Below are 12,378 nucleotides of genomic sequence, written 5' to 3'. Positions count from 1 at the left end.
TACTGATTTACTTCTAGTGCCCAATCAAAAATCTCGAATTTTACCTCAAAAATTTCGGAAATTTCAATTTGGCCCTCCAATTTTCGAAAATTACAATTTTGTCCCAAAAAATTTTGAATTTAGCCCAATTAGACCCTAAAATTATCGAAAATTAAGAATTTGATCCCAAAATCCGAAAAAAGCGAAAGCAACCCTTAAAATTTTGATTTTTGCAAATAGGTCCCCATACTTTCGGTTATTGCAATATAGTCTTTAAAACCCTTAATCAATTCAATTCAATCCTTAAGTCCAACTATTTAGAACATACAACCTAATTTATTGTAGGTTCTCAATCCCAAAATAATTCCAACAAAAATCATAAAACCCATGCAATCAAAGCGGTAAATTAAAATTCTTAAACATAAAGATTACTAGTGATCAATGTAGAGTCTGGCTCCGTTTCTGCCTCATTTGCATGGATCACATAGGCCTTTCCAGTCATGGGGCCCCTGCTCTTAGGGAAATCATATGCCTTGTAGCTCTCTTCTTTGCATAAAAAGCATCTGAAAGTACCCCACATACATTTGTCGTAGTGTAATTTGTTGCACTGCTCGGCTGTCCCTCCTCCGACTTAAGAGCCCCTGATGCCCGTGGTGGTCACTGTTGTCCAAGCCTCATAAACTGTCCCTGGGGCTTCTGCAGCCCTTTATGCTTCGGTGGCCCTGTGAACTGCTTTTTTCTGTGGCTGAGCGCTACACTAGGTGTTTGCCTCTTCCACTACACCTCAAAATCAATGTCCATCAGAGCCTGCTCCGCGTGAAACGCACGAGCAGTGGCCTCGTCATAGCTCCCCGGTCTCATCAGCTAACATCCTGGCGCAAGGTGGGTCTCAGGCCATCCATGTAATGCCTCAGCTTCTGAGCGGCGTCTCTCGCAATAAGGGACACAAAGTGATAGCCCCTGTCAAACTTCTTGATAAATTCGACCGCCGACGAATCCCCCTGTCAGAGACTCATGAACTACCTCGTCAGGAGACCCTTGACATCTACAGGGAAATATTTGGTGTAGAAAATATCCTCGAACTGACCCCAAGCAAGGGTAGACAAGTCCACTCCGTGGGCAGCTCCCTCCTACCACAGGGATGCGTCGTCCCTCAGCATGTAATTGGCACACCTGACCCGGTCACCGTCTCTCATCTCCAAATACTGAAAATGTAATTCCAAAGACCGTATCCAACCCTCTGCCAAGAACGGATCCGTAGTACACCTGAGCTCCTTCGGTTTGAGCCGTTTGAACTGCTAACATATGTCTGTCTGGGGTCGAGGAGCCCACTGTGCCTGCTCAGTCTAGCACTGCCCTTGAGGACCCGAGTAGCTGCGTCCCCTGGCGGTGGCGGCAGTGGTGGGATGCCTCTATCATCTCCAGTAGTATCATCCTGTCAGCCAGTGCTAAGGACGCGTCTGTGAGGCGTGATATCTGATTACAGTCCAAATTCTAAACGTAACCCATCATGCAATTTAATCTAGTTTTTAAAACATTTAATCCTTAAATCATGAAAGCATCCTGTAAATTGCTGTAAATCATATATCATGTAATCATTCAAGTGATAGTATTAAAACATTTAAACTTACAGACCTGAGGCTTGAAAACTGTGCTGCAGAAGCTGGCAGAGGCACAACCCTATACAGGACACTTGCTCTGATACCAACTAAAACGTCTACTACATAAAATACTCGAATTTTTTATTTTTTAAAAAACTAAATCTCGAAAAATCTCATTTTTATGCAGGCATGCAATAACAGTTGTAAATCACATATATTAAAATAAAAGTAATTAACTAACGGGTAAAAATACGACAATTTAAAATATAGACAATCCGACAACCCTCGACATACATTTTAAAAATAAAACATAAATAAAATGCGTAAAAACCCTGACAACCATCAACATATTAAAATGAACGAGTATGAAAACATTCATCCACTCCCAGGTCAAAACATATTGTGCAGAAAAATACGGTCCTCGGGTTCGCATGCGCACATCCAACTCCGTCTACTTAGTCTACGGCACCTCCAATCTCCTGATCAAAATGCTCATCTGCATCATTCACACCTAATGAGTCTAAAGACTCAACACACCTGTAACATCATCACAAATATATATGCATAGCACGCAACAGTAAAAAGTACCGTAATAAAAATACGTTTCATGATCTTAAAAAGTTGCAAGAATAATCATGACCTATCAAAGCATAAACATTTTCACAACATATATCATCATATCAACATATATGTGTTCGTTTTATTAATTTGAACTTCGTTCATTAGTTGTGACTCTCGTATGATCGTATTAGGCGATTGATCCATCTACGTATAACCGCAGTATCCCGGTGCAAATCATCGTATTATCGTGTCATCATATTAGTCACAACCAACTCTCATCCTTCAAAACATGTCATCATATTCATCACTATAAAATCATGCGTATACGTAAAATTTTCATTAAAATCAAGCACGCAAGGTATTTTTCATATTTACATAAAAAGTAATATTCATGTTAACATAAACGTTTAAAACATGTCAGATCGTGTTTAGGGCGCTGCCAGGACTAAAAACTCGACCCGAGTGCAAAATGATCATTTTGGCCCCGGAAACCCTAATTGACCATTTTACCCCCAAACCTCAAAATTTCGACTCGAATCCTACCAAACTCCTCAAAACACCTCAAACATATTAATAAGCATTTCTTAGACGAAAACTCGAGCATGTTCCAAAACTTATACGATTCGTTTTAAAACTTGGATCGGGGTCCCGGTTTTGACCCGAATCAACCCGAAACTTAACCAAATTTTTCCCAACTTAAACTGTGTCTTGAACCTACACAACCATCCTCTAAACCATTCGTTCCAGACACCTTAGGACTTATGAATCACGCCGGGAAGTTTCTTGAGATTTCTAGCACGTTACAACCTACAAACCCTAATGCATTAAACCTTCAAACTTTCGACTCTAGGCCCTACCAACCCGAACCCGCATTGAACCAACCCTTCCTAGCCCACATTTGTACCCTCTTGAACCAACCTAACCCCAGCACACATCCCCATGCACCCTGCAAGACGCAAACACTCGCTAGCCCCAAAACACGCCTCATCCGAGACCAACCCTTAAACCTCTCGTCCGATCGGCCTCAAGACTCTGTCCAGCAGCGTTCGAGCCCTCCTAGGCCATGGCTCAGACCCACCAGGGTCTGGTCCAAGGCTAGGAACAGCCCTTGCACAGCCGACTCACCACAAACCTTCGATCTAGTCATATAGCCGCTAGGTTTCTCAACACAATCCAATCAATACTCACCTAAACCGACCAAGCCTCGACTCCATAACTTAATCATCATCATTGTCGACATTATCAGCTCCCTAGCAACACAAGTCGGCAGCCCCTTAACAGAAGGACAAAAAAAAACGAGTCTATACAAGGGTACGCATATATCATGTCAAACCTTGCAAAAATGATACGACAAGTTAAATCAAAGCATCTCCATGAAACTATATATACATCATCATATAAATGGTGTAAATGATGAGAAAGAGAGATATATGGCGTGCCTTAACGTTTGTGCTCGAAAACTTGAAAAATATACGAGTAGGACTTGCACCGGAGATGCGGGGAGGGAGTTTCTTGAAATCTTTGAGAGGAAATCTAGTGGCTATTGATGAAAACTACTGAAATGATGCTGTTGCTGAAGGGGAGGGGCAGCCGTTTGATAGCTTTACGGTTAGGGTTTGATAAGGTAGAGTTTAAGTAGAAGCTTATGCACTAATGGGTCTATAATAATAATTAAGGGAGTTTAAAAAGGGTTTAGGCCAGTTATGCCATGAAATAAACCCGTCAAGCCCAAAAATATTCTCAAAAAATATTTCGTTTAGGTACATTTTTGAAAATATTGGCCGAACCCTCAAAAAGTCCTTCGAATTGTTAAAATTTGCGTACCGGTATCATACATAAATTCACCATATATTAAAAAATTATCGCCGATTCATCAAAGATTTCTCCAGTATTGCTAAGCCGATTACTCAGCTGACCCAGAGGAATGCCCCTTTTGTTTGGTCAGAGGCGTGTGAATCCATTTTTCTAGAGTTGAAAAAGATATTAACTAGTGCTCCGGTGCTGACTATCCCGTCAGGTACTGGTGATTTTGTTGTTTATTGTGATGCGTCTCCCAGGGGACTAGGTTGTGTTTTGATGCAGCGAGGACATGTTATTGCTTATGCCTCGAGACAATTGAAACCGCATGAGACTTGCTACCCGATTCATGATCTTGAATTGGCTGTCATCATATTTGCATTGAAGATCTGGCGACACTATCTATGGTGAGAAATTTGAAATTTATTCTGATCACAAGAGTTTGAAATATCTATTTTCACAATCAGAACTGAATATGATGCAACATAGATGGCTTGATTTATTGAAAGATTTTGATTGTGATATCAAATATTATCCGGGGAAATCAAATGCAGCAACTGATGCACTGAGTCGAAATGTATGTTCTTTATCCATATCGACGATTGGTGTCTCGGATTTGATTGAAGATTGCTGTCTTTCTGGATTGGTATTTGAGACAGATTATCAACATCTGAGACTTTGTACCATTCAAGTTGAACCAGAGCTGATTTTAAGAATCAAAGAAACACAGAAAGTCGATCAAAATTTTCAGAATTCGATTATAATGGTCAGATCAGGGCATCAATAAGAATATCAGGTTCGTGATAATGTATTATATGTGAATAATCGTCTTGTTGTGCCAGATGTTTCAGATTTGAGACAACAGATTTTGACAGAAGCACACTGTAGTCGTTTTAGTATTCATCCTGGTGGCAGAAAAATGTACAATGATCTGAAGAAACAATTTTGGTGGAAACAGATGAAATCAGATATTGCAGATTTTGTATCCAGATGTTTGAATTGCCAACAGGTGAAAGCAGAAAGGAAGAAACCAGGAGGTCTGTGGCATAGTTTATCTATTCCAGAATGGAAATGAGATCACATTTTCATGTATTTTGTTACGAAGCTACCACGATCCTCCCGAGGTTGTGATGCGATTTGGATCGTTATTGACATATTGACTAAATCAGCGTGTTTTATTCCTTACAGAATGACGTACAAACACGACCAGATGGCAGAGATTTATGTCAGAGAAGTGGTCAGATTGCATGGCGTGCCAAAGTCCATCGTATCATATCGTGATCCTCGATTTACTTCACACTTTTGGCACAGTTTGCAACAAGCTCTAGGTACGAAATTACATCTGAGTACTGCATATCATCCTCAGATCGACGGACAATCAGAAAGGACTATCCAGACATTGGAGGATATGCTTAGAGCTGTAGTGCTAGATTTTGGCACTAATTGGCAAGATTCTTTATCACCTTGTGAATTCTCATACAACAACAACTATCAGACGAGTATAGAAATGGCTTCGTTTGAAGCTTTGTACGGTAAGAAATGCAGATCCCCTCTTTATAGGGATGAAAGAACCGAGACCCTCCATGGCAGAATTCTCAAGTTCTTTATTTTAGAATTTTGATTGTGCAAGATCCAGCCGTCCGATTTTTAATCCGAGTTTAGTTTCGTGCTTCTCCCGTCAAGAGCTTCAAAAGGATGTAAGTTTTATTACCTTCCTGCATGGCTCGAAAATTTGGTATTGGAAAAATCGTAATTTGACTGATACAATGTGTTCTCGAGATTATGGTAAGCCGGTAATTGAAACCGGATCGAAGAACATACAACGTATGTAGTTGTTATTATTTTCCAGCCTATGTTGAATGAGATTGTACAGATTATGAAATTGTGGGCTGAAATTGTGATTGATTATGAGCTGTGGTTTGTATCTATTGATGTTGAGTTGACGGGTATATCTAGATTGCGCTGTTATGCCGTCGAAGTTTAACTAGATTGAGTATTGAGCAAATCAAGTCTTGTTTTGAGTTATATGTGATGTTGTACTTCTCGAATGTCATTCTAGATTGGTATTGAATGCTTCGAAAACCGAACAAAGCTAGATTTATATTTGATTTCGTCAACCAAGAACTACGAAAAGAAAGGTATAAATCAATGTTAAACCGGGAGAGATAACTCGAGTAAGATATAACTTGAGTTTCCCAAAACCACATACTATATTGTTATTGCTTTGATGTGTTTGCAATTTTTGAGACTGATATGCTTAGTCTATTGAGTTATAGCAAAGCATGTACTAGGAGTCTTTGGCAGAGGTGCCAAGTCACTGGATGTTTGGTTTATATCCATGTGCTTAGGAGAAGATCGACTCCTATTGGAGAGATTCGATATATGGTACCGAAGTCCGGAAATAAGAACGTACCACCATCTAGAAGGGGAGAGTAGGTGGGAGGCTTGTTACATTTTTATTCAAACCGAGATCCCTAGATAAGAGTCGAGTCAAAGAGTAAGAGTTAAAGAGTTTTATTTAAGGCATTGTATCGATTTATGTTTTCTTAGACTATGATACATGTTGCTTGATAAATGTTATATGCTTTTGTATATGCTTGTATGAAACGCATGTATACATTGTTTATACTGGAAAATATGTTTCTCACCGGAGTTATCCGGCTGTTTTTGTGTTTGGATGTGTGCATGACAACAGGTGGGACATGATCAGGGTCGAGAAGAACATGATAGATCGAGATTAGAGTGGTGATCCGAGCATAGAAGTAGAGCTGTTGTTCAACACATGACATGTAGTTGATAAACACTAGTTTGTTATGATTTTATTTTGAACAAGTTTTGTACCTTTGTTCATGTTGTAGATATTGAACTTGATCTTGTAAATTGAATAAGATGGAACATAACTTGTTGTTGTATTGTGAACAATAAAAATATTTTTCCTTATTATCACCAGTCTCCGTTACTCGTTCGAGCGCGAAATGCAACTTAAAACACTAAACATGAAACTTTAAATAACCAAGAGATAAATATCCAACCATGCAATAATCATGAAATAAATGCATAAAAATCATTAAACACATATATTAAATAAAAACTTTAGACTGCATTCAATCAGATTACATAGTTCGAATTTCCTAGATCTTACAAGTAATGTTAGTTGGATTTTGTGATTTCAAGCGAAAATGACTAAAACATAAAAAAATTCAAGTTATTGGATAAAACAAAACAACCAAATTTTGACAATTTAAAGAATTAAAATCCAAATATGACGGCTTTGACCAAAATCGCAATTTTCACTTACATCACCAAATTGAAGAGAAAATTGCTGCAAGGTTCGAAAGCCAGCAAGGGTAAATTCGAACTGAATCCCTAATTCATCTTCAAATTGTAGTCATATATGACGTTATAATTATAAGTAATGTTGTGTTGAATTACAATTAACTGTATTTTCACCACTGAACTCTCATCAAATTAAAAAAAGCACCCGATATTTCTTCTGATTCCCACAACGCCATTCAGTATCTCCGCTAAACAGTCTACAATTCCCAAATTTCAAAATTAAAAACCCTAAACACCCAAGAAACCCTTGCCTCGCCGAAATGTGGGCCTTTAATTCATACGCTTCAAAGATTTCTATGTCCAAAATTCTTATGAGAACAATGTCCCAATCGACATCCATCCCCAAGAAGCAGGTTCGAATCCGAGACCACGGCTACGATGATTATATGGAAATCGAGAAGAAGATGCGCAAAGTCCTCGGATTCCAAGAACTGATCCTCTCACAACCCAACAAAATGATTTCCACTTCACGCCTGGACTCGCTATCTCGCCGAATCGGATTTAAGCAGCTTGAAGCTGGTCGGTTTATCCTCAAATTCCCCCACGTTTTCGAGGTGTTTGAACACCCCGTGCAGAGAATTCTCTATTGCCGGCTGACAAGGAAAGCCATCTCACAAATTCAGTGGGAAAACGAAGCTCTTTTGAATCAAGTGCCGGAAGCCGTGACCCGTCTTAGGAAGTTGCTTATGATGTCTAACACGGGTAGGATTAGGTTAGAACATGTTCGGATCGCGCGCAAAGAGTTTGGTTTACCCGATGATTTCGAGTACTCGGTAATTTTGAAGTACCCGAAGTATTTTAGACTGTTTGATGCTGATGAGACTAGGAACAAGTATATCGGAATGGTGGAAAGGGATGAAAATTTAGGTGTTTCTGAGATTGAGAAAGCGAGGGAAAGAGAGTACAGAGAGAAGGGCGCTGATGCAGAGGACGTTCGGTTTTCTTTTATTGTTAATTTTCCTCCTGGGTTTAAGATTGGGAAGTATTACAAGATTGCAGTCTGGAAATGGCAGAGGTTGCCGTATTGGTCGCCATACGAGGACGTTTCAGGGTATGACCTGAGGACTTTGGAGGCGCAGAAGAGGATGGAAAAGAGAGCAGTGGCAATGATTCATGAATTACTGACATTAACCGTGGAGAAGAAGATAACGTTGGAGAGAATCGCGCATTTTAGGATGGCGTTTGATTTGCCGAAGAAGTTGAAGGAATTCTTGCTCCAACATCAGGGGATATTTTACATTTCGACTAGGGGGAATCATGGGAAGCTTCACACTGTTTTCTTGAGGGAGGCATACAAGAAGGGGGACTTGGTGGAGCCAAATGAGTTGTATTTAGCTCGGAGAAAGTTGGCTGAGTTGGTTTTGATGAGTCCAAGGAAAGCGAGAATCGATATGGAGTTGATTCATTACAGGAGGGGAAGAGAGGAGGATGATATGAGGGGTGTAAGAGGAGATTACATGGGGGATGACTTTCAGATCAAGGAAAATGGTAAGACTGGAGAAGATTTGGATGGTGTTATAGATGTTAGTAGTTCTTCAGATTACTCCGATGAGGATGACAAAATTGGTGTGGGACAGTCCGTCTAGTGTGACTGATTAACGAGATTTGCTAGGCTGGTGGTTGCCATTTAGCTAATTTCATGGGATGTGATAGGTTTCGAATGTTGTCTAACTCCAATCTGAGAATTAGAAAAGTGAAATGTGGAAGTGGAATTTGAGCTAGTATACAATTTATAAGATTTGGGTTGTATCATCATCAGATATAATTTTGGTATAACGGCTCGGGGTAGGAATCATTCTACATAATTCAACCGAAGAACAGAGTGCAAAGTGCCGATGATGTTTATTGACTCGGTTAACCTTGTAGATTGAAGAGCACCGTTCCACCTCTCTTTTTACTTCATGAGATGCTCACTCGTCACATGATAAGTAAACATGATAATTTACAATCTATTTATCAGCTGACTCGGGGAACATGGTTTATTTTTCAAACTTTTTGAGGAGTTCTTGTTGCCAAACTCTCCTCGCCTAAGAAGCCAAAATTCTGAGCTTGACGCTAACACGGTGCCCGACTTGTCTAGTTATCTGGTTGACATGATTCAAAGCAGCAATCAGTTGCGTGCTTTCTTTCTGAGAGAATGCTGATTCTATCGTGGGAGCTAGTTTAAGATTTTAAAACAAATGCTGCAAGGTATTGGTCAAGTATGTGAATGAAGTTGTAAAGCTTGATTAAGCCGTACCAATAGGAATGGTGATGGATAATTATTGCTTTAAAAATTTAATGAACAAGGAGAAATTTCTAGTTTTTTTACATCAAGACTTTACGTGAACTATGGAAAATACGTATTTTATCAAATGAAAATTTTATAGGCATCACAGCCTTTGACTTTTTATTGAAACTGTACGATACTCTTGCTAACATGATTTTTTGAACACACATGTGGCTAAAAGACCACTGTGAAGCTCAACATTGAGTTTATATTTGGCCTACAAGATATTCAACTCAAATTTATCTGCATCAAATAAAATGTGGAAAACGTTCGAATTTTTCCCTACGAAAGTGTTCCTTATTACGCTAAAAGGCTTACATCAAAAAGGTTTTGTATGTTACACCATGATCATCTCTTTCTCTCAAAATCATCGGATTATATAGGTATCTTATGCTACGTGAGGTACGAATTCCATATTTTGGACATCCAGGGAGTGAAATTTATCTCATATAGCATAGAGAATACAATGCTTAAAGGAGGAGAAAATGTACGCCCATTAAAAGTTAGAACACTTTATTTAATTACCTTATAAAGTAATTTGTGTTCCCTCCAAGATACGTTCGAAGTCAAGAACCTTACTATAAACCCAAGCATATAAAACAAACCCTAAGAACTGGTCTCACATTAGACACCAGGAATTTGTTGAAAATGATGGAGTTGGCGAATGATTGCTTATAGTGTGATAAATAATTTATTTTAAAATGTATAAAATTTTGAGGGAGAATGAATAAAATTGTAAGGTCTAGGAAATTTGAACTACATAACCCGACTGCATGCAGTATAGGGTTTTATTTAAATAAGTGTTTAATGATTTTTATGCATATATTTCATGGTTGGCATGGATAGGTGGTCATTTTAAAGTTTCATGCATTAGAGTGTTTAAATGCATTTCGCGCTAGAACGAATAACGGAGATCGGGGATAATCAGGAAAAATATTTTTATTGAATAATTGTTTTTAATTATTTAATATAAGGTGTATTTAAGGGATAATTTCGAAAATGGACCTTGGTAGGATATTTTTACTCGTCGGGTCGTATTTTAAACCGGTACGCAAATTTTATCGATTCGGAGGACTTTTCAAGGGTTCGGGAAATATTGTCTAAAATGAACCTAAACGAAATATTTTTCAGGAGTGTTATTGAGCTTGATGGGTTCGTTTTAATGCTTAATGGGCTCAAAACCCTTTTAATCATTTTAAAATTTAATTAAGGGTCCATTAGTGTTTTGTATTTTATTTAAACACTACCCTAAGCAAACCCTAAACCTAGTAACACCTAGCAGTCGTCCTCTACCCTCCCATAGCAGCCTCCCCTCGTTTTTTCAGCAGCAAACTATCAGAAACTTCAAAAATCCCTCAAGATTTCAAGAAAAAGTCTTCCCCGCCACTCCGGTTCACGTCCCGCGCATATATCTTCGAGTGTTTCAGCACGTAAACATTAAGGCACACCACGTATCTCTTTTTCTCATCATTTACACTATTTATATGATGTTGTATATCTTTTTGCATGAAATTTCGTTGGTCTATCATATAACATCGTTTTTGCAAAGGTTTTGACATGAACATGCATTTATCTTGTGTACAACTCACGTTTTTCATGTCCTTTTGCAAGGGGCTGCTGAATTTTGGTGTTAGAGGGCTGTTTAGGACAGGAGTGAAGGGGACACATTGTTGGAGTCGAGCCTTGGGTGATTTGGAGGATGGCTGAATGTTTTTGAGTTGTGGCGGCTAGGTTTTTGTCCATTTTTCTGGACATGGTCGAGCCTTGCGTATGCTTGGGGAGTCGGCATGGTTAGGGTAGACCAGGGAGGGTTTTACGTGGTCAGTCTTGGTCCTAGGGTATGCTGGTTCGAAGCTGGTCCGGCTCCGTGTTGGCTAGGGTCGACGGTTCATGGTTTGAGGCGCTAGGGTTTTGTAGCGAGGCTAAGGCAGAAAATTCCAGCAACTTTTCGGGGCTGGTCGAGTGTCTTAAGTTGTCTGGTCTAAGTGGTTTAGGGGCCGGTAGAGCACGGTTGGGTCATGGTTTAAGTTGGGAAAGATTCGATTAAATTTCGGGTTGATTCGGGTTAAAATCAGGACCCCGGTCCAAGTTTTAAAACGAATCCTTTAAATTTTGGATCGGGCTCGAGTCTATGTCTAAGAAATTCTTATTATTATGTTTTTAAGTTTTTTTAGGTGTTTGGTTGGATTCGGGTCGAAATTTTGAAGTCCAGGGGTAAAATGGTCAATCAGGGTTTCCAGGGACAAAATGATCATTTTGCACACGGGTCTAGTTTTTAGTCCTAGCAGCGCCCTAAACACGATTTGACATGTTTTAAATGTTTATGTTATCATGTATATTACCTTTTATGTAATTATGAAAAATGTGTTGCATGCTTGATTTTAAGAAAAATTATGTATATTCATGATTTTGATAAGTGATAAATATGATAACATGTTTTGAATGATGGGAGTTGGTTGTGACTAATATTTATATGTATGTGATGATATGAATGGCCAAGGCTTAGTGGACGGGTAATGCTGTCGCTGATGTCCCTGCTCGATAGGTTTGGTTGGTAGGTGAAAGAGTGTTTAGAAGGGGGGTTGAATAAACACTTGACAATTTTAACACATTTTCGAATAATGAGTAAATTTAGTGATAAACTGAACTCGGGAATCTTGTTATGTCAATATCAATCAGTTAACTAATGAAAGTGCGGATATAAACTGACTGACAGATAAAATATAACTGAAATTAAGAGACTCAAGATTTATGGATGTTCGGAGTTCTAACGATAAGATAGGATATTCACTAAAAGACTTTGATCAATACAAGATTTGTACAGACCCCTTTCAG

General features: G+C 39.0%; 1 protein-coding gene across 1 annotated transcript; it reads left to right on the top strand.

Moving 5' to 3' along the window:
* Positions 1–7,410: 7,410 nt before the first annotated feature.
* Positions 7,411–9,575, top strand: LOC142533558 (protein ROOT PRIMORDIUM DEFECTIVE 1). Its single transcript, XM_075640374.1, has one exon. It carries the CDS (start codon positions 7,535–7,537, stop codon positions 8,858–8,860), a length of 1,326 nt encoding a protein of 441 aa, XP_075496489.1. The 5' UTR covers positions 7,411–7,534; the 3' UTR covers positions 8,861–9,575.
* The last annotated feature ends 2,803 nt before the right edge of the window (positions 9,576–12,378 follow it).

This window comes from Primulina tabacum, chromosome 18 (assembly GCF_025594145.1).
Source record: "Primulina tabacum isolate GXHZ01 chromosome 18, ASM2559414v2, whole genome shotgun sequence".
Taxonomy (NCBI): domain Eukaryota; kingdom Viridiplantae; phylum Streptophyta; class Magnoliopsida; order Lamiales; family Gesneriaceae; genus Primulina; species Primulina tabacum.
This window is presented reverse-complemented; position numbering and strand designations above follow the sequence as displayed.